General features: G+C 38.5%; 1 protein-coding gene across 2 annotated transcripts in view; it reads right to left on the bottom strand.

Moving 5' to 3' along the window:
* Positions 1-5,296: 5,296 nt before the first annotated feature.
* Positions 5,297-23,531, bottom strand: part of BTBD8 (BTB domain containing 8) — a 114,326-nt gene continuing 96,091 nt past the window's right edge. For both annotated transcript variants that reach the window (XM_089668935.1, XM_089668936.1), the window contains exons 15-18: positions 21,011-21,098; positions 13,483-13,610; positions 9,112-11,187; positions 5,297-6,405 (exon numbers count right to left, since the gene is read on the bottom strand). In XM_089668935.1, the coding sequence (XP_089525061.1) occupies positions 5,960-6,405; positions 9,112-11,187; positions 13,483-13,610; positions 21,011-21,098 (2,738 nt within the window). In that variant the 3' untranslated portion in view covers positions 5,297-5,959. The remainder of the gene's footprint in view (positions 6,406-9,111; positions 11,188-13,482; positions 13,611-21,010; positions 21,099-23,531) is intronic.

The following is a 23,531-nucleotide window of genomic DNA, read 5'->3' as shown; positions in this document are numbered from 1 at the left end:
TATGCTGGCAGAAAGGAGAACGACCAGAGCTTAAGTCAGTGATGGACAGAGCAGCTCATGGCAGCACATCTCGCTAGAAGAGGCATTGAACTGCGGAGACATAGTTTTGTATGGGCTGTGCTTTGCTTTTTGCACTGCTGCGACTTGTAGTTCTGCATCGTTTGTGTGGCTTTACAGACGCTGTGACTTGCCTGTGTAGTCTTGAAACTGCAGCCAGGACACACAGCCCTCCAAGGACCCGTGATGAGTTTGTGAAGGACCTCTGCCCTTTGGACCTTCTCCATGCCACTCCGCCTAAACTTCCTCTGCTGATGCCACTGTGGGCTGGTGAGTCCCTGAATTGCTGCTCTGTGCTCCTGGACTGTTCTGTACCTTTTTTGTGGCCTACCACTCTGGGCCCACATTGTTGCTCTTTGACTCTGGACTAAGCTCTGCTATGCTAGAGTGCCACCCTGTGCCAAGGACTTAGCCCCTGTTGTGCTGGATCCCTGTACTTTCCTGCTGTGTCCAGTTCCTTGTGCAGATTAACCCTTTGCCTGCCAGAACTCTGCTATCTCCCCAACCTGTGATATGGACTTAATCCTTTGTCTGTCAGAATTCTGCTATCCCTGCTTCGTGTCCAGCCTATGTTACGAACTTAACCTTTTGTCTGCTGGAGTCCTGCGATCCTTGTACTGTGTTCAGCCCAGTGCTATGGATTTAACTCTTTGCCCGCCAGAACTCTGCTATCGCTGCTGTGTGCCAGCTCCATGTTGCGGACAACACAGAAGTTCAGAAAGCATAATTGTAGCTCTGAACCATGCACGGTTTTACACGTATATTCAGTCACACGACAAGTACGGCAAAATGGCACAGATTCTGCCTGCGATTCCAAATTGCCCAAATGTAAACGGGACCTAAAGACTCCATCTCTGTCCATCGAAAAACGAAAATGGCCCATATAGTTGGGCTATCATTTGTTTTGCGTTTCTGAAAAAAACCCCCAAAAAAACAGCATGTTGGATCAGACATTTTTGATTGCAGCACAAAAATTGCGTGTTGCAGCTGGAACACAAATGATGCGAAAAACAATAGATTTGATGGTCTACATGAATTAAGTTTGGTTTCCGACTCATCTATAGGTGACTTAAAAGCAAGTACAGTACACAATTTAAGACATGTCATGGTTTCTCAATGTTTTGAGGAGATTAATTTATACCCCCATTTAAATGAGGCCTGCCACCCCCAAAATCCCCCATCAAAATACCAATACATATCTTTGAGAGGATGCTGGCAGTTGCTGCTTTCGGAGATTGCTCTCAGATCCATTCTAGGAGTAGGAGTTTCTGACTCAGCCCTTGAGACTCACCAAAGAGCAAAGAAAGAATCTCGTTTAATTTCTCTGACTTCATAATGTTAACCTGTATCTAACCCCAAAACCAAAAATTGGAATATATTGTAGCTTACTTACCAATCCTTAGATGTTGTGGCTCCATTAGTCCTTCTCCCCCTTGCTTCATTTTGATCTGACAGTCTGACCAAAAACACAATGTGGGTTCGGGGATCTGCACCTGCACACACCCACATGGGTGTCAAATTGGGAGCAGCTGCTGCAAATGTATGGAACACCTGTGCATCCCATGCAAGCACAACATGGCCCTCACATGGTTGTATGCTTAAGTATCTGTGTGAACGACACCTTAGGGTGACTCCTCTCTCTATGGAAGAGCAACAGAAATATCTTGGAAAGCAGCACTGCAGGAGAAAGTAGTGTTAGATGGACTAGTGGACTAATAGATTTAAGATTTTTTTTAGTGTAAAAAAACCTGATGCGGGGATCTCCCCCCCCCCCCCCGGAAATTTTGGTTCGTGTGTACTTTAGGTGTCTGATGTAATGTCTAAACTTTGTACATGAGTTCTTAAAGTGATGCCATTTGTTTTTTTTTTTTTTTGGGGGGGGGGGGCATTTTTAGGGACAGTAGATTATTGGCCCTTATTATGTCACTACTAATTTTATGATCAGGCTCAGTGGCTCTTCCGGTGTTCTGGATATGCCTGATTTTGTTCATTGCTGTTGATGTTGTTGGCTAGGACTTTGGGGTGATGTGGGGTGCGAATATGGGGGTAGATGGTTGGCCATACAGATTCCCAGTGTGCCCCTTCATGGGGTGGGAATTTCAGATCCCTCCCCTGTGGGTGGCGCTGGTATGGTTCCTGCATTTGGGGCCATTGCCCCTTTCTTGCCCCTATCCTTTGGCTCCCTTAGGGTTTCCACTGTGTTGTCCACTGCTGCTGGAGTGGGGATACCTCTCCAGGTCTTTGGGTTGGGTGAGCGGATGATTAAAGATGGCGCTGGCTCTGTCCCGGCATGCGAGTGCCGTCGTGTGGCATCGTAGCGCCATGACGTCACGTGAGCGGCGATGTCACGCATACGTTTTGGGCTGCTTGTCTCCCCTATGGCCAATTATATCATCCTCTGCTGGCCCCCTACATTTGCCAATGAAATTCTTTAAGCCTATTGCTGTCTTTTAAGTCTCCTTCATTGGAACTTTTGGTATCATTTGGTATGACATCCCACGGGGAACTCATTGATACTATTATCATCAATGTCTATGATGTTTAACAATGTTTGTAGCACAAAAAAAAAAAAGTTTTGGTGATTTGTCGTTGGTTCCCTTTGTTACTCATTGATCTATATTTAATTTAAATAGTGACATGTGCAGTGCTCATAAGACTCCTGAAGAAGGCAGATTATGGCAGAAACAGCTGCAACAACATATAAAGTCAAATTTTGTCTAACCGCATTAAAATTATGTTTTTTAACTGCATTGATTCTATGTTGTTGTTTTAGATTTCTCACACAATAAAACTAAATATTTTTTTTTGTTTTTACTTCATTTGTTGGTAATATGTGTTGGCACAGTTAAGACTCCCCAATACATGCTACTCTGTGATTACTTTTTTGGGGATTGGGTGCCTATGGTTTTTAGTCATCTGACCATTCAATTTTTTGTACTTTAGATGGACTGTAAATTAGTGATTAAAAAATGATATCCCAATTCTAGCTAACACTATTTAAGCAGTTAAATAAATAGTTTTCTAATTGTTTTAACTAAATGAATAAAAATAGACCATTTTTAAGAATCCCTCAGTGTTAAATGGTTTCTCTCAACCCTCTGACTGCCTTTTACTGTACAACTTGGTCTGTTAAAGCAAGCTGAAAAATAACAGCAGGAATAGAAAAATAACAGCATCAATGGGTAAAAAAAAAAAAAAAAAAAAAAATCAAAGACTGCTTCGTTAACGCTAGTGGCAGACAATCATTTATATAATTTTTTCTTCCTTTATTACCACTTTGACTTAACTTGCAGCTGCTATACCCATACCAGGTAGATGAATACTCTAATGCATTGCTATCACTATAAGCTGCCTGTATTTGCCTTTCCCACCAACCCCATCCAAAGTCACTGTGCCAGTTTCAATTTTCTGAAAATCCACGCTGTAACAGGCCTAGAAAATGGCCTCCTCTCAGGCCCCAAGCAGGAATTTTGCAACTGTTGTACAGATTACCAAATACATCACTATTAATTTAAAAAAACTACAGTACACCTAAATCCAAAGCATGTTTTAGCTTTGAGGAAAGGTCAGCTCTCTGACACGTTTTATAGTTGTTCAGGACTTTGCTAGAGAGATTCACCATTATTTGTCCTGGTGAACATTGTCAACTAGATAGAACGTTAAAAGGGAATCAACATTTTACAGTAGTCACCAAAACAGAAAAAGATATCAAATCTTGCAATGGGAACACCTGTTCTGGTGGCAACTGTCTAGTGAAGGATTTTCCCTGAATTTAGTAGAGATATCCTCTCACCTGCTGCAGCTCTAGGCAAAGAAGTTCAAAGGAGGACAGACAGCAAAAAAGAAAAAAAAAACCCCACAAAAATATCAGTCTGTATATGCAGTAAAAGCATGCTTGTTTTACTCACTGTGGAACCTGAGGGGTTAATCCTCTGCACTGTAAAAAAAGCTGTTCGATCCTTTCTTCTCTGTTCCTCCCCTTTTTCAAGCAACCACCACTTACTTCTAGACTGAACCGTAGGCCTGCACATGCACAGTATGGTGTATATTACTAGAGGTTTTTTTTTTTTTTTTTCTTGGGAGATTGCACAGGGCCAACAGCACTGTTCAGACAAAGGTCAGGGAATTTCCATCCTCCTAGAACAGAAAGAAAACTCCTCCTCCAAGCTTTAGCTAGTGCTGGGTTGGACACAGATAGAAGCCACAAGACTGCTCTAACTGCTGATGAGAAAAGGTATTTATCAGTTTATATTTACTAAAATAATTGCATTTCCATGTTCTCTGTACTGTGGGAGACCAGATAGAGTGGATGCAGGGTCCTGGGTTTAGCAACACTTTAAAGTAATTGTAAGGTTTTGTTTTTATTACAAACACATCATACTTAACCCTGTGCAATGACTTTGCAGAGAGCAGCCCCGATCCTTCTCTTGTGGGATCACCCGCCGATACTCTGGCCTCCTTCTCTTCTTCCTGTGCACCACAGTGCAGCTCAACCCTGCCTCCCCCCACCACTAGATTTGATTGACATACTGTAGTCAGTCAGTGTCCATGATCACCGCCACACCAGTTACATGATGACCCTGTACTGCACTGGTGACAGTATGTAAAAAAACAAAATTGTGAATTTTTTCATTTTCCACTAAATTATGACAATGACAACCTCAAAAAACTCAGCATGCCTCATACTATAGACCTCAGACTTTCTGAAAAGCGGTAATTCTGGGGGTATTGGTACTATCCTGGCATTTTTGGGCCTCAAGACATGAGACCAGCCATCAGTACATCAGGATTTATAAGTTTTTAGATGTATACCACAATTTGTGGAGTATAACTTTCCTACCAACTAAACAAACAATGATTTGGGTTATTTTCACTAAATACATTTTGGCCTAAATTTGTGTAGAAAGATTTGCAAAATGTTATAACAAAAATAAAGAAAAAATGGTGGTCTTTTTTCATTTATAGCGCAAAAAATAAAAAACCCAGTGGTGATTGAATACCACCAAAAGAAATCTCTATTTGTGTGAAAAAAAAAATGATAAAAATCTCATATGGGTACAGTGTTGCATGACCATGCAATTGTCATTTAAAGTGCAACAGCACTCAAAAGGTGAAAATTGGCATGGGTAGGAAGGGGGTAAAAGTGCCCGGTAGGCAAGTGGTTTTTAAAACAAGAAATTTTGGTTCAGGTTTCAAAGTACAGAAACTGTATAATATACACAGACACTACAAAGAGTGGTAATATCAATTCCATTTTATTTACATTTTGGCCTCCTAAGGGGCTCTGAGAAGCAAAGACCAATTATCAAATTTTGAAAACAAAGCATTCATACGAATTAGAATTTTCTCAAGACAGTCTCTTATCAAGTACCACACACAAATGGCATGCCCAAGTCTTGCTTGACCAATCAATGTGATACAAACTTGGCAAGTACAAAAAATGTGCCCTTGGCACAGGCTGTTTTTAACCCAACTATTGTTATCATCTGTAAATAAATGAGCTGTGTCAGCTGGAAGAAAACAAAGCCAGGCTACTTGCTAGAAATCAGAGATTTAAGTTTATATGTAGCGGTTTGTTGTTTTTCATATTTTCATATATATATATATATATATATATATATATATATATATATATATATATTTTTTTTTTTTTTATTTTGTATACACTATAGTAAAAGAATTTGCATTCTTGATTTATATATATTGTAAAGAGAAAAGCATAGGCCAGTACAAGCTTTGTGGAAAATTTAGTCTACAGCTGTACGACTTATTATTAAAGGACTATAAGATACTTATAAATAGCTTCATATAAATTATCTGATGGGATATTACAACATTCAGCCGTTACCTGTAACAAACCCTGGAAAGATTGTTGGATCAAAAACAGTGAAAACAATTGAACCTAGTGATGGGTTTCTAATTCAAGGATAGTCCATTCTCCATGGGGGGATGAACACTCATCAGGAGAGTAACTAGTCACTGTGATGCTTGTAGAATCCTCGAACGGAGATGACAAATCGCCCCATGCTTTGCCCTGAGATTTAGAATTCTCTCTAGCTAAGAGCAATGTCTGATTGATTAGATATTGTGCTAGGCTGAGATCCTCAGGGACGGAGTTTATGATATCAACATCTGATCCATGATCAGCTAGCAGCTGTTTCAGTAGTGTCCAGTCCCTCTCTACAAACTGCTGATCTTCAATTTCAATATCCATTATTCTAGCTTCGGTCTTCAGTCTCTGTTCAATTCCTTCGCCAGGATCCATCTCAAATATAGGAGAAAGGGACTTTGGAGGACGATGGTCATACATGCAGGTTTGGGCCAATGAGTCATTATCATCTATGTGTCCTGAAATAATTCATAATACTGTACATTGTAAAATAGTTATGCTCTCCCCCCAAAGTCAACGTAGACGAACATACAATCATTAAACACTGTGGTACACAGACATTTCACAAACATATATATTTCTAGACAGTAATGTGGAACAGATCACTGTTTAGAAATTCAAATCAAGCATCAGATCACCCTAAGAATCAAACTTCTGAAATTTCTGATACAGAAAATGGGTTATTTGAGTAGCCATTTCAATCAGACAGAGAATATTACAAAAGGGTTGCATCTCTTCCCGTTATTTTTGTATTTAGTGTAAAGTGTCATCATATGGCCTATGACACCCTATACCTATCTAGCAGTGAACATGTGTAGGTGAGCTCTCTATATCAGGGATGAGAGAGGAGAGCTCTTGCTGCAAAATTCATATGTAGGAATAAACTTGTTTTGCAGTAGGCCATACTTAACAATGGGACTGGGACATGCTTTCTGGCATCTTAACAGCGTGTGATGAAACCAGAATTCTGTATCAAAGGGTTAGCCTAACATAATTCATTAACAAGTAGAAGATGGGGGCTGAACAAACCATTGACTTTTTAAATATCAGGAACTCCAGTGGCAAATATATCCTCACTAGAAAACATATGCCAGTGAAGCCTTCACCTTCTGATAAAAGATTGAGAATCTTTGTAATTACTTAAATGGGTGAAACTAGAAACTTTGGTACAGGATCTTGCCAACAGTCTTGGAGAGACACAAAAAAAGCCAATTGTGATTCAAAAAGCTCCAACTCAAAAACAAAACAAATGTTTTATGTGAACTGACCCCTTAATCTGTCCACCCCTGAATTAAAGCTCTCTTCGACTCAGATTGGACTACATTCAAAGTCACTGTTGGCAAATGTATAATCAGAAGAGAACTATACTTTAAACACGTTTTCATTATATGCAATTATGAATGCCCTTTTAATAATGTCAGTAATCTGCCATGGCTCTAGTTTGTGTGGCAATAAAAATTACACTGTTTACAATAATGTACATTTATGCATTAATATACCTAGTATATGTATATTTACTAGGTTTAACTTAAACAGCTCTGGTAAAAAATAAAGCCAAGTCATAATAAAAATCTAAAATTAAACAAACTAATATATTACTCTTTATTTAAAATATGTAATTATATATTAAGATTATCAAGTGAATAAATACTGGATTTAAAGTTCGACGATGCTGCTGCAATGTCTGACAATGGCTTGCTATACCAATTTTTGCAGTAAGTGAATTCTCAGTGATAAAGCTTCCAGCTCATCAGGATAGTAGGAGTACGTGAGAAGGAACGAGGTAAGCACTGTCTGCACACAGAGCTATATGGAGATTTGGATCTGAGTTTGCATGTACTAATTTACAGACAACTCAGATAAATATAGGCTACTGGTAGGCTGAGGATTTTTGGTTGTCTCTCCAAAAGCAAAAATAACTTTTCTGAATAATAAAGAATTTCTACATATAAACTAAACTATACATGGAAAGATGGGATGCATAAAGTGAAAAGAATAAAATAGACAAAGATTAATATAAAGGCTGAACAAATTTCAAAAACAAATTCAAATAAATTCACTTGATGCCACTTAAAGAAACACAGTGCCCTTGCCGCTTCAAGGCAAAGTAACAGTGTCTTGGCAAAAGGGGTCCCCCAACCCTTATACCTACCTTAACAGCACTTCCACACAGCAACCTGCACTAAATTCCTAGTGTCGGATGCTAGGGCAGCGGTGAGGTCACTCCCTCTCATGTAACATTACTCCTAGTGAATGGCTACCAGTGCTGGCAAGGTGTCAGTAGGTGGGTGAGTACCTTTGCAAAGACCCCGTCAATGTTGCCTGAATAGGCAAGGTGAAAGTATCTTTACTAGCTAAAAGCTCTATTATATTTTAGTTGCCAAAATAGCCATTCATTCCCAACAAAACAAACTGTAAATGCATGAGGAAAACCTGCTTTGGAATGTACAAAAGGATTATGACAAATTGGTTTTGAAAGATTAAAAGCTTACAGAATGGGTCACTATAATGGCTATAAATATAATAAAGGTCTTTAGACATTAAAAAGGGTCTCAAATCTTAGTGATCTTTAAAGCCATCTTAATTCATGTTCAGCCATTCTGAAACAAATATAAAATACTGCAGCAGAAACGTTGCTATATGAATATATGTTCCATAATACTTTCACTTTATCTATTTCATCGCACAAAATAATTATTTTTTATAATTCCTTTTTATTGTCGCTACATATGCAGTTTTTCACAGTTCAGGTTTCTGTACTACAAAAAAAAAAAAGGAAGAAGATGGCTGTGAAATCCTTCCTAAACAGCAAATGAGATTAAAAAAATTGATTTTCTCAGTGTTGTGAATACTCCACCACTACAACTTAAACTGGTTAAGATTCCAATTCTTTAAAAGGAAACCTATACTGAGAGAAACTTGTAGGCTGCCATTGCTGACCTTCCTTTAAAAATTGCTAACAGCCTAGTTGTCTAAGATTCAATATATTATGAGTTACTGACCCAAAAACATGCAAGCAGTCAATGGAAGTCAAAACTCCTGATCTTCAGATTTATTCTGTATCAGTGGCTTAAAAGCCTTAAAAGGTCAGCATGGCAGGCCACACAACTCTGCACTAGAAGTAAGTAATATAACTCTAATGTGTGATAACTAATGTTCATTACCTGCAGATAAAGCAGTGTTGGAGCTTTCAGTAGATGGTATATGGTTGTCTCTGCCTTGGTAGTCAAGAAACTGACTCTTACATGCATTACCAGTTTTAGTACAGCAAAACCTTTGTGTATCAGAAGGCAATTCAGTATACAGATCCAAATGGCATGGTCTTGTCTTAATTTCACATTCTGTGGATTTGTAGTAGCCTTTACATGCATCAGACTCTTCAAAATCCTCATCAGCAATAGACTTTTTATCAAATGTTGGTTGGTTGCCAGTCAAAGAAGCACATTCTGCCTTGCTCTCCAGGGAACTTGGGTCATGGTTATGGGAACATCCAGAACAGTTCTCAGTACCATTTCTCTCAAACACATCCAAAGACGTTAATGATGCAGGTTTTCGCATATGTGAAGGATGAGTATCTCCTTCATCAGAACCCAGTTCTTCACACTCATCCACAGACAAAAGAACAGACCTCTTAAAATTTTTATTTCCAGTACCTTGTTGGGTGTCACCCTCCATTTCAGCAATATCATCGAAAGCTAAATTAACAATGCCTTGAAAGGGCTGAGTGACAACTTCTTCTGGAACTTTGAGGCCAGTGCTTTCAGTCTCAGATCGCTCATCTTCAGTTTCATCAGCTGATGAAGATAGGTGTTCAATTTCCTGAGAAAACTGCACACTGCTGCAAAGGGTTGTGTGATGAGAACTATGTTTGGGCACATCCCTTTGCAGCCATGGCTCCATTCTTTTTTGAGGTCCTTCATCATCACTGGTGGAATTGACTCGAAATAACTCTGTACTGTCCTTCTTCAACTTTACATCAACTCTTAAGCTGCCATCATAACCCTTCAGTTCTTCCGGGGTACTCGTGTCACTACTGCTTCTACCAAGAAAATCATGGCACCGCATTGTGCTGCATTTAGAGATTCCTCTTTCATTGGAACCATCATCATCCTGAGAGCCACCTGCATCGTAATCTTCAGACCTTGGTTTGATGTCATCAGATGATGTACTAGCACTGCCACTCTCCGATTCTGGGCTCTCACGCTCATGTAGCATACCCGAGTGTTTATTCCATTGACCTATAAATTCAAAGTTCTCATGATCAGCTGCTTCTGTTGCGTTGATCTCCGTTTGATATTTAGACAACTGTTTTTCAGATGAACAGTTCATACAAGGTTCACTATTATTTAGCGCAGGCTGACAGCTGGTAGAATCACCCATTGAAGGTGATTCAGCAGCATTGTAACTAGGTGCAACTCTGTTCGTGTTCTGAGAAAACTGGAATAATGTCACATCTTCCCTCTCTTCTTGTTTTGGAATTCTTTCAACTTCTTTGACCGAACACAACTCGCTTTCGCTTGAACTGTCAGCACATTTGGAATTCTCTGAATCACAGATATTTTTGCAATCTGGTTTCTTCTCGCCTGCAGTACTTATAATGTACACTTTGCCTGACCCAGCATTGTCAACATTTGCTGTTTTGGTTTGATTTGTTGCTTCTGACAAACCTTCTTTTGAATTAGATGCGTAACGAAGAACAGATGCTGCTGGAAGATTTTCTTGGCATTGGCAATGTTCTAAATTAGGCTTCTGTATCATAAAGTCTTGATTGCTCATTGAATTTTCCTGACAAGACTCGGGTACAGTGAATGGCTGGCCTTCAGAACAGTGTTGTGCAAGGTTTTCTGCTCTTTCTGCTAATTGCTGAGAAGCTGATTCTTTGACATCATTACTCTCTGCATTATTTGTAACTAGATTTTGGCATTTTTTGACTGCAGAGGAAGAGCTCTTTTGATGTGACTTTTGGTTTAGGCTTAAAGGTTTAGAATTACTTTGAGCCTTAGGTTTAGATTCTTTAGGATTTGATATAGAGGGTTTACTGTTGCTTAAACTTTGTTTATTACTTGGCACTCCTGCATTTGTTTTATTTGCTGATGTGACCGATGGCTTTGTAGCCTTTTTATTCACAGACACAGGTTTGTCCCCAGAAACAGAATGGTTCACTAACTTGGCTTCCATTTTGACATCAGTTTGTTTGGAAGAAACAGATTTAGGCACGTCCAAACGATCTCCAGATACACCTGTAAAAAAACAGAAGGAAAATTTAAAAAAAAAAAAAAAAAGTTAAAAAACTGAGCTTTATCGTTTTCTCTTTTCCCCATGTGGGGAGATTCTCTAATGCTTCACTTGTATCTGTCATTTTATTTTGATTCTCTATCCATGGTACCCATATCTTTGTACGGCCATTCCTACTGTGATCAGTTCATTATTGGTTGCACTTTTGGCTGTACTATCCTTTTTACTGATCGGGAAGTTCGCCTGAGCTGCTGTTTGTTGGGGTTATTATTATGGTTTGTAATATTTTGAGCCAGGGAATGCCCAGAGGCTGTTTTGTACCATACTTTCATAAAATCCTTAATATAATTAAAAAAGAAAAAAAAAAAAAACCCTGAACATTATCAATTTACAAGAACCAGTCACCTTTCTGTCTTGCGCATCAGAAAGAAATGGTATCTCCCTTGTAGAATTGAACATCAGCTAATCGGTAAATAAACTAAAAGACCAATGCATCTCAAACAGTTTTATAAGGAATTTTAAATTACTGCAAATGTGTTGCATCCTAAAGTGCCGCTTAAAACAAAAAAAACCCAAAAAACACAACAACAAAAATGCTTTCTAATAATTTCTCTGTTTCTGTGACTATTGTTTAGGTCTGAAATATTTATTTATGCATAAATTACTTGTGCAAATGGCCAGTCTGCTAGCTCATAGAGGCTCTGCACTCAGGAAACCCCCTAGTTGTCTGTCTGATCTAATCCACCCAAAAGGAGTTGGTGGGTGCATCAGACTCTTGACTAACAGCTTCACTCCGCTTTGCTTGACCTGGGGAGGGGCCTGAAAAAGCGGAGGTGATGTGACAGGAAATGTGAGCTGCCCCGGCTTAGCCCTGCCCCCAGCCCAGCTGCAGTAAAAAAGAAGAAAAAAAAAAAAAAAAAAAAAAAAAAACTTTGTGTGACCCCATTATGAAAAACCAGAAAAGGTATTTATTGTTATTCCTAAAGCAGTTTACATGTAAATTAATGATTAGTGGTGTGCATTATCATTTAGATGTTGTATTACTATCAAGGTTTACAATCAACCACTTTAAAGCTGCAAAAATGACTCTACATGCACAGTATACTCTAAAGTTGATTGTTTTCTTCTATAGCCAGTACTCCTAATTGAATCATATTAAAAATATCCAACAGGCTACTACCACTTTTGTTGTTCCGATATTATTTCTTGTTTTTATTTTCTTTGGCAATAAAATATGAAATCGGATAACTAAAAGGTGGCAAATTCACTTCTGTTCCAGTTTTCTTTCTGTATATATGTTGCTAAAGGATTTATTTTTTTTCTGAAATAGCGATTAGCAAAGATTTTCTATTAGTAAAGCTAAACAGCAAAACAAATGAAATGCTTAAAGTACAAGTACATAATGCAATGTGAAAATGTAAGCAAACTCAGAATAGCTGGCCAGACTTCCCACTTGCTGGGAGGAGAGATGAGAGACTACATTAACCAAAAATCGTAGGTGGTCCCCAGCGGCTTGTGTCTTGGCTCAGTTCTTTGTGTGATAATGGCCAGTGTGTTGGCAGCGATTGGAAGGAGGGTAGCGAGACTAGATGATGGGCGGTGCTTTGCTGTATGGAAAATGTGGTAAAACTAAATAAGGATAATCAGCAGATCGCTGGTGCCATACAGGTCTCCTGCAAATCTGTCAGAATAACTGCTTTCACAGAGTCATGGTAGTTCATTGAGACTACAAACAGACAGCTGCTAAGGCGATTGGGACTTGTAGTCTTTCATTCACAGAGCACTGTGAATGAGTGATGCAGCCGGGCGGGTGGAGACCCACACGGCAGCATTTTTTCTTTAATTTGACAGCTAGCGAGGGGGAAGAAGATCCCCCGCTAGCTGTCAAAGTGGGGAGCAGGGGTCGGTCTAACTAACATTTTACGAAATGTGAACTTATCCTTTAACTTTTTTTTTCAGTAAAAAATTCCTTTTTTGTATTCTTTTCTGTTTTTCTGAACAATAATGAAGGCGTCAATCACCCCAGTACCAATACCCATCAACTGATCCTCACAGAAGATGGTGGCGAGTGCAGGCATATGCATGAATAGTCACATGTCTAACCATCTGTCATTCTCTGTGAAACATCTTGCTAATTTTAATGAGTATGACCATCCAGTAGACATACTGTACACATCACCCTTCTTTGCTTGATGTCACAGAATATGCCAATGTCTATTTCTCCTCTTTTTTAACAATGCCTATTCATGCTAGTTACTTCAGTATGCACAGGTAACAATCTCAAACAAAGAAAAACATACCTTGCTTTTTAGACATTGCAGCTGGGGCACTCTTTGGCCTTTGTTGAGCAGCAGTTCCCATTCTGATTACTTTTCTTTTCTGAAGCCCAGAGTCATTCCCTCCATCAGTGGGTAATTTTTTTGATGTGCTGTTAGGATTAAACAAAAACAAAACCCCAAAAAAGAAGACAATGCAAAAATTCCAAAATCACCATAGAAAGAAAGATAACATGCATAAATCAGCTAAAACCGGTTAGCATGCAGACAAGACAAATTAGCAATTTTTAGTCCTCTTCCTTGTTCAACAGTAGTGGCCTAAAATTGCCAGATCGAGATCTTTTTAAGTTGGGTGCAAAGTGTAAGGTGTTTTTTTTCATTCAACTAGTGATCAGAACAAAAAACAAAACAAAAAAAAACAAAACAAAAAAACACCCGTTTCCTGCATCCACACAAGCGATGTTAATGCAGGAGTCTCCTCTCCAGTGCTGCTGTATTAGGACAACCCCTGCCCTTCCCTGTCAAAACACACTGATCTGCACTGCAGCAGCTGATCAAATGCTGGTTTGTGTTTCCATTTGACAGAAGCCACTTTAACAATCAGTTTCTGTTGAACCATTTGGTTTGAACTACCGAATTTTGATCAGCATGTACCCAGCTTAACCAGATCTGGCAACGATCTTATTTTTAATGGGACTAAACATACACTGCCAGGGAAACCGTGAACAGACATGTTAGTAAACCTTGTCTTATCACAAACGCTTTGTCCTGGCATCCGCACAGTGTCTGTTCCCTACTTCTTCCATCCCCAACTTTCTTTCTCTGAACGGAGACACGAGCATTAAATGTTTATGTTGAAGCTACATCTAGCTATGGCAAAATTGCATGTGCATTGCTAAATGTTTGAAGCCCAAAGCAGGCATAACGAAAAAAAAAAACACTTATACCATACAATCATGGCTACCATACATCAAGGGTGAAGAGGAGTCTCTATAAATGCAATTCAGAACAGAATGAGATCAATTAAAATTAAAGTGGTCCTGCACTATAAACTGAACTAAAAATTTAAAGATTTGGTATCTTAAAGTGAATATGTAAAAGTGATAAAGTGTATGTAAACCCTAAAAAATAAGCTTCTCTTATTGTCTCCTTTTCAGCCTGCTCAATATACGAAAGTTTTTTTTTTTTTTTTTTTTTCGTTCAAGCTGCTTGAGAAGGGCATATAAAAAACAACTGTTGATTTTTCCTTAAATCCTGTGAGCTAATAACTTTCTGTGCTCTCTGCCTGTTTTTTTCTGTACTTGCAGCATGATTTTCACCTGGTCATTTCCCAATCCCTTATTTTAATTTTCCCTCTGCTTTCTCCATTACATGTATTATTCTGATGATTGCAAAACAGTTGGCCCCTCAGATCACTTTTGTTATGACTGTTTATATATGGAAGTTATTTTATTATACGAAAAAGTTCAGATAGCTATTGCTCAACTTCTTAGTAAACATGTCTATAGATGGGGTGTTAAAATTGGGCTCTCTCAACGTGTTTTGGTGTTTGGTCCTTATTGAACACGCCCATGTGATCTCAGCTTTTTCTTTTTCATGTGTACTAATGAAAGCATTGTATATTACTTGTACTTTATGTTGACATTCACTAACTGATCAAAATAAAGAATTTAAAAAAAAAAAAAAAAAGGGATAAAAAAAAACAGAGAAAAGTGCATGTTTTTTGCAGATGTAGAATTTTATTTTTCTTGCCTTGACATAAGCTTTAACTGTGCTTAAAGGATAAGTTCACCTTTGGAACAGGTTACATATTTCACTCATTTTTAGGGTGGAACATGCAACATGTTCCTATAGCTGCAGCCGCACATGCCACCCCCGCCCGACAGATAGATAGTATAGGGAAACTTCTCCCCGTATTATCTGTCAAATTTGAAAACAGCACGACCGTGTGGGGCTTTGCCCATATGGCCACTTCATTCATTCACAGACTTCCGTGAATTAATGGACTGCAAGTCCCGACAGCCTTAGCGGCTGTGGGCTTGTAGTTTTCAATAAACTACCATGGCGCTGTGGAGTGCCATGGTAGTTCATTGAAGCATCCTGTCAGAATATCTGCTTACTCGTACATCCCGTAGGACAAACGGATATTCTGACAGGTCTGCAGGAGACCTGCATGGCATCAGCAATCTACTAATCTCTGGTGCAATGCTTTCCAGGCTCCTTTGGACAAAAATAATAAAATGCACATTTTTTTACCTGCAAAAAAAAAATAAGCATTTATTATTTTTGTCCAAAAGGTGAACTTATCCTTTAAGCACTACTTCAAATGATTTACCTTGTCTTGAAATCCTTCAGAAAAATTGCAGTTTGGGGGGTGAAGGCCTTTATGACAGAATGATAGACCGCAAAGTAAAGCCTGCCATAGAGGGATTGAAATTCGGCCAAATTTCAATCCATCTATGGGCATGCTGGTTGTATTGAAGTCGATCTATCGATCGACTTCAGTACAACCAGCCTGTCGGGTTTTTTTTTTTTTTTATATGATCACTGCTCAGGGCTATATTGCATAATCTATGTCCAGCCTTAGCTGGGCTTCCATTTTCAGTATCCCTGACCTTATCCTGATACATACCTACCTTCTCTGCTTGATCTATTTGGGGTCCCTCACACTAGTGTGACTCTCCTGGAGCTGACTGTTGCATCACCAAAATCCAAAGCACCTCCATTCCCATACAACCTCATTTCCCAGCTTCCACACTCAGACTCAGGAGGCCATATTGGATATAACACCAGCTCCCACCAAGATGTCTGTTAGCACACAGGCCTCTTCTGCGAAGAATAGAGGCAAACGCTAGAGGAGCTTTTTTAACCTTGAAAATAGATTCTCTATCCATGGAGGCATGATGTCTTTCTACACCGACACTGCAGAGATCCAGAAACTCCATCTATCAAACACACAAAGAACCGCCTAAGAAGTAATGCAAGGATCCTCAGCATGCCAGAAAAGGCAGAGTGTCTGAACCTTGCCATCTTTGCTGAAAAATTTCTAACCATCCTACTAGGACTCACCAATCTTCCTATGATAGAGAGCACAACAGGTTTCTGCCAAACTCACAGTACCAAGGGCATCACCTAGGCTTTTCCTGGTGAGCTTCTTAAACTATAAGGACTGTGACCTGACCTTGGCTGTGAGCCAAAATCCCAGGTAATTACACTTAAGAGAATGCCCAGACATTCCTACTCTTGGATTACAAAAAATACAACACTGCAACTCCTTTATGGACATCTGCAAAGACTCGGGCATAGGGGCATCAAGTAGCTTCATCTATCCCAGGAGACACTAGATACAAGACAGGGGTTCATCTAAGTTGACACCCCAGCAGCCACAACCAACTGACTAAACACAGAGCCCAGACCCTAGAGATGCTCTGGGCTGAGCATCACTATGCTACTGAAATTAAAGGTTTTGCCATATCCCTGCATAATCTGGCTTTTTGTAGACTTTTCCTACATCCTGATCATTCAACAATTTGTGATACCTCTGTTAGCTTTAGCAGCTTGGTACTTACAGAACAAACTGGGTTTTTCAGCCTCTCTAGGGACCGTTCTTGGGCCTCTTACAGTCCATGGTACAGACTCTCACCTTATGACAAGCTTTCATAGAGAAAGGTATCAGTCGATGTCCTGAAACATCTGGAGCTTACAACTCAAGATTTAATAAGACTGTAATGTTTCCATTACATACAGGACACATGCCAATCAATTTTTTTAAGTCTTTACGGCTTTAAAATTTAGAAATCCCTCAGGAACCTGACCCTTTGCACCTTATACAGGCCTAGTACACCTAAACCATGACACAAAAATCCTGATCAAATTATTTTTAAAGGTCTAATCAGAAGACAAAACCTAACCTAAAAGACAATGAGCAGGCTGGGTTCATGCCACACAAGTCTACCAATATCATTATAAGGTGCCTATTCACTAACCTGCAGACCAAGCATGTGAACACTGGCACTAGAGTACTTGCCTCACTGAACACAAAGAAGGTGTTCAACACTGCAAAATAGCCTTTATTGTGGGGAATCTTAAAGAAAATGAGGTTTCCATAACAATAGAAGCATTGGATCCAGCTAATTTATTTCCAGCCAAAAGCAGCAATTTGCCGGAGTGGTGGGTTGTCTCCTTACTTTTTTCTTCATAGGGGCACAAGGCAGGGCTGCACTCACTCCCCAGCACTATTCACCACTATCAGTGAACCCAGGCTCTCAGGACATCTCAGCATGTTATGGAATGTTATGTTATGAGGCTTGGCTGGCTAGAAGAAAATGGTAGCCCTGTACACAGATGATCTTACCCTTTTCTTAAATTATGCTGGACCTCACATACAGGGCCCACTGTAGGTCCTGAAAACATTCTATGAAGTCTGTGGACATAAGTCAGTTATGCCAAATCTGTTTAATTTTCTTTAGACCCTATATTGCAGGCTGCTGCAAACACCTCAATTTACCCTCAATGGGTTTCCAACTTTACCTATTTAGGCATAATAATTTCTGACATCTGAATATGTTAAATTGTCTTTACACCATTCAGTAAGGCAATACATTCAAAGTTGACAGTATGGAACAACCTGGGAAACATCAATAATACATGATGTGTTGCGCTCCCAGTGAAAATATCTTTGATATATATATCTAATTACCCCTGGTGTGAAAATATATTCTCAGGTGGTAAACCAAAAACTTGAAAAATCAAAAGGTTATTTGAGAAAAAGTAAACCACTAATATATATGTATATGTAAAGATATTAACCCCAAAAACCAATAAATGGTGAATTATGTACTAAAACATATGAAAATGAATATACATCATAAATAGTGACTATACAAACAAAAAAAAAAAAAAAAAAAAAAAAATTATTTTATATACTGCCAAATAATTGTGATATAAATGTCCTTTAAATTCAGTGACTTTGTGCTTGATTAAATCTTGATTTGGTGACTTTTTGTGAATCTGTGACTTTCTTTGAATCCTTAATTGGTGAAGATGTATGCTCACCTCCTTGTTAGCCTGCAATTAGGCTATACACACTTGTGGTTCACCTCCTATGGAACCTGCTTGGATGGAATTCCTCCCTTACGGATGGTAAGAACGTGGATATGCGTTATCCTCAATTAGCCCATGTGCGTTTTTCCATATGTGGGGACAAATTGCCAGACATCGTGTTTTATCCTTATAAAAAGGTTTCTCCTTTATTACTTTACATCTTCACCAATTAAGGATTCAAAGAAAGTCACAGATTCACAAAAAGTCACCAAATCAAGATTTAATCAAGCACAAAGTCACTGAATTTAAAGGACATTTATATCACAATTATTTGGCAGTATATAAAATAATTTTTTTTTTTTTTTTTTTTTTTGTTTGTATAGTCACTATTTATGATGTATATTCATTTTCATATGTTTTAGTACATAATTCACCATTTATTGGTTTTTGGGGTTAATATCTTCACATATACATATATATTAGTGGTTTACTTTTTCTCAAATAACCTTTTGATTTTTCAAGTTTTTGGTTTACCACCTGAGAATATATTTTCACACCAGGGGTAATTAGATATATATATCAAAGATATTTTCACTGGGAGCGCAACACATCATGTATTATTGACTTTTTTGACACAGAGGTAGTGTTGTGTTTAGTGTTTGCGATCCTATTTGGGACAGTGAGTGTCCAGTTTCTTGATTTTGAGAGGTTAATATTGGGTGGATATAGACTGGCTCGCAAGTCACACAGATATTTGCTAATTGATTAACAACCTGGGAAACATCAACCTGATAAAAATGAAAATAATGGCCAAATTTAAATATCTTTTTTGCAGTTTACCAATATCGCTTCACCAATCTTTTTTTAAACACTTACTGTACAGCTGTCCAGCTTTCTGTGCGGTGGGAGGGCTGACCACCAAGATTCCTATGTAGCCCATGCACTAGTCCCACTTTAAAAGGAGGACTGGCAATGCCAGATCTGTATATTTTGTAGCCACCAAACTTGTAACTAACTTGTGGCAACCCAGCTTTAATGCTGGATGGGCCATACAAGCTTTTACCAAGGCTCTTGAATCACTCCACCTCAGGAACCCCAAAACTTACAAACCTCTATACCACATCCATGTTGACTATACTAAAAACCTGGGAGGTGGGTACTTGAAAGAAAAGTAGGACATCTCTTCTGAAATCCCACTATGGCAAAACCCTTAGAAAAAACTACTTTCTACTTATACCAGACCCCCAAAAGTTCTGCTAAACATGGTTTCAAAAATTAGCAGACAGACAAATGTGTAGTGAGGGGCTGGTGCCAACTAACATGCTGCAAGAAACCTACTACCTCCTGACCTTCTATTTAGTGATATACATGCAGGTTGCCCATGGCTACAGTAGTCAATTATGTAGACAGCCGGTGGATTCTTGTGACCACTGAAATGAAATTGCAACGTGTGTGTCCCCCAATCCAAACCTTCCTCCATCATCCGTAAAAATATTCCTATGAAGCCTTCTCACCTGTCTGGAAGACTTCTTTCATATCTTTTGGACTTGCATCAAAATACAGAACTATTGAACAACCTACATCATGAACATAACCAACCTCAAAATTTGCTATTTCTACCAAAATATCTTTTGGGGCTTTTTGCTATATTATAAAACCTGGTCTCTTTTCTTCTGAGCAAAATCCTGATGCAAATGTCATAGCCGCAAAATTCCTGTCTCTCATAATGCTGTAGTACTATTTATCAATGTGTTGTTGCATTGTAAAAACTTCAGGGATCTTCTCTGTGAGGATTGAGGCCCCCCAGATCTGTTCAGGTTACAATTGTTGTATTTTTGTATGGTTTTTGTTTTTAAATAAAAGCATTGCACTTCCTGTGCCTGACCCTCATAGCTGAATATCTGCGATATCATCTAATGCACTGCTGTGCATCTAATTCTGATTTAGAGCACTACTACTGTGCTCCTCACTCTTCTCTTTGCTGGAGAGAAAGCTGTGCCTGAAAACCTGCAGTGCAAGGATCAATCGGCTTCTGTTTTATTTGTTCTATAGATCTCTGCTTTCTGAATCTATCCTGCTACTCCTTGAATAGTCCCCCACCAGTCATCAGGGGGCAACTCTGACAGAAAGAATCAAAGCCCTACCTCGAACAAGACTGTTGCCTCCTAACAGAGGCACATTAATGAACAAGGCATAGCAAGTCAGTAGTAGGGAAAAGTTTTGCATCAGGGATCTTAAAGGCAATACTGGGGACAAGTTATTTGTCTTCTGCTTGTCTTTTTGTTAAAACTCAAAATTGGCAAGAACTGAACCTATTACAATCTAATCCACATAAACGTATTTAATCGAATATTTAACCCGTAAAATCAGGTAAATAAAATAGGTCTCTGGAAAGGATCTAAAAAGCAGCTGAAGCAAAAAGATTGAATATGCAAGTAAACATTCTTTCTACATTGTTTTGGATTTAAACCTTAAGACAACACACAAAAAGTGAACATTTAAAACAGACCTGCTTGGCTCTCGACATTCAGCTTCATTGACCTTTCTTTTAGCAGACAACCCATTGGACATTTTTGTTGCAGGTTTTGATTTTGCTCCTGTGAAGTGAAGAAAAAGTATTTTATTGAAATCAGAACTTACGGTCATCAGTCTGAAAGGAAAACTGCAATGTAGTTTTCAATGTGTTTATAAAAAGGACAGGATAATTACAAGCAACTTTTATTATGCTTTCAAACTGACTAATGAATTTATGATATAGTGCTGTTCAAATAGATCAAACTAATCCCCTTGATTTTTATATACTAGCAAAAAGCAATGCATTTTTGGACAGAAGTCAGTTCGGAGCTGCAATTGCTCCCTATAATTAAAGATGAACATATTCATCATTGTACTTTGAGGTTATCCATTTACAGAATTTTTGTTTTGGCCGCAAACTATTTGTCATCAATTTGTTACTGACCCATATATTCGTGGGCATATGATCCCACACAGAAGGTCATTAATATAAACAGTGCTGTTTGAAGAGGATTGGTAAAGTATGATAATAAAAAAAGAAGAGACAAAAAAATAAAGGGGAGGGGGGGAGGTTTGTTTTTTTATATAAAAACATAACTTAAAACCAAACTTCAAAAATTACAAAAAAAATAAATAAATAAAAAAAATCCTCCTCATTGGCCAACAACTGAGTAGCCAAAACAGTGGTCCCTGCTTCCACATAATGTGTGATTAACAAGCAGTAACAGAAAACAAGTTAGAGCCCAATCTCTTGTATTAAAAACGATCACAGGAGATATAAATAAAATGGAACAAATGAGAGGGATAGTAATGAGGTCACACACAGGTGATGCTACTGTAATCTTAAGAAACTAAAATGTTTGCACTATTGAAATTTTTCATGGGATATAATATGCATTACCATCTGTAAAGTCCCAAAATGAGAGATGGAAAAAAATGTTGCATAGATGATTACCAGGTTATCACTCCTAAAATATTTTTGGGTTCTGATAAGCAAAAATTGATTTTCCAAGCATCGTAGAGAAAAAATATTTATTCAAAACAAAAAGAGGCGCCATGTATAAAAATAAGAATACCACGCATTCCATGCTTGGCCATATTTTTGTTTGTGAACTTCTACCCCATGCTATTATTGTATTTTGTAAATCAAACATTTCCCTGGTAAAAAATATTCAAATGAAGTTTACATATATACATCTTGGTAAGTAAACCTGGATATAGTCAATTAACTAAGATGCAGAAGATACTGAACCGATTTTTAACATTTTAAAATTCTGTTTTACTACAAATTTGGAACTGGTATTTTTGAACATGAAGCTAGCAATATTTTAAAAACCAAAAAAAGCATTAAATCATTTTTTTGGATTAAAAACTAAACCACTCACAAATTTTGAGGCCTCCGGGAACTTTCGCCACACTGCGCAAGTAAGCTCAGAGATGCGTTCTCTGTTATTTCCCAGCTATCATCCTGTTTTCAAGTATTTGCTCAGTTTGATTGGCGAGGCCAGGATGACATAATTACTGAACGTCAGAAACTCACAAATAATCAAATGATAATTAATTGTCTTGCTTTAATCAAGCAGTCTGTTGCCAGCCTTGAACAAGTATGCTTGGGTGAGCCAATGCACATGAATAAAAATCAGTTTTTGTATAGTTCTACTTGAAAAAGGTCCATCTATACCTGCAGGTCTGGCCACGTCCTTATGTCTTTTGGGCTCCTTTAAAGTGGAAGTAAAGGCAAATCCTAACTAACTCTAAGCCACATTCTATTATTAATCTATGTAAAGAAAAAAAAAAAAAATTATACATAGCTGTTCTGCAGCTGCTCTGGCCCGGTCTCCAGCGTCAACCTCTGTGTGCTGGAGACAGCTGAATATGGCTGTGAAATGCCTAATGACCTCACCCATAGAGTTACTATGGGGCTTCCATTTTTGGCTGCCTCTTCTGCATACTTCTACATGCTGAAGCCGCAGCTCAGCGTGGGACCGGACTGGAGCGGCTGCAGAACAGGTAAGATTTTTTTTTTTTTTTTACACAGGGCTAGATAGCTTAGACTTAGGGCTCATGTACACTGCAGCTGATAAACTCACGTTTAGGAGCTGTTTAGTGTTTTTTTCAGCAGCCCCTGAACGCTCCCTAATGTTTTCCTATGTGTCCATGTACACATCGTTGTTGAACGCAGAAAACTTGCATTCAGGAGTGGATTTTATTAGCGTTTCAAACGTGGCTAACCGCGTTTATAAGCGTTTGGAAATGGAAGAGTTAAAAAAAAAAAAAAAAAATTCAAAACGCAGATGCTGTCCAGAGCCTTTTTTCATCATGAAAAATGCATGCAAAGCGTTTTCTCGGTACTCAAATGGACCTGGCACACCATACTTTGAGGTTTTGCATAAAATAAAATATGTTAGACGCTGCTGCAATAATTTCTGCACAGAAATGAGCTGGAACACATCCAAACACCACGAAGAAAAAAAAAAAAAAAAAAAAAGAAAAAGCAGCTAATCCCAACAACTACT

The sequence above is a fragment of the Staurois parvus genome, unplaced genomic scaffold (genome assembly GCF_062004578.1).
Source record: "Staurois parvus isolate SC_StPar_1 unplaced genomic scaffold, SC_StPar_1.0 ptg000066l, whole genome shotgun sequence".
Lineage (NCBI taxonomy): Eukaryota > Metazoa > Chordata > Amphibia > Anura > Ranidae > Staurois > Staurois parvus.
Note: the sequence above shows the minus strand (reverse complement) of the source record. Positions and strands in the feature narration are given on the sequence as shown.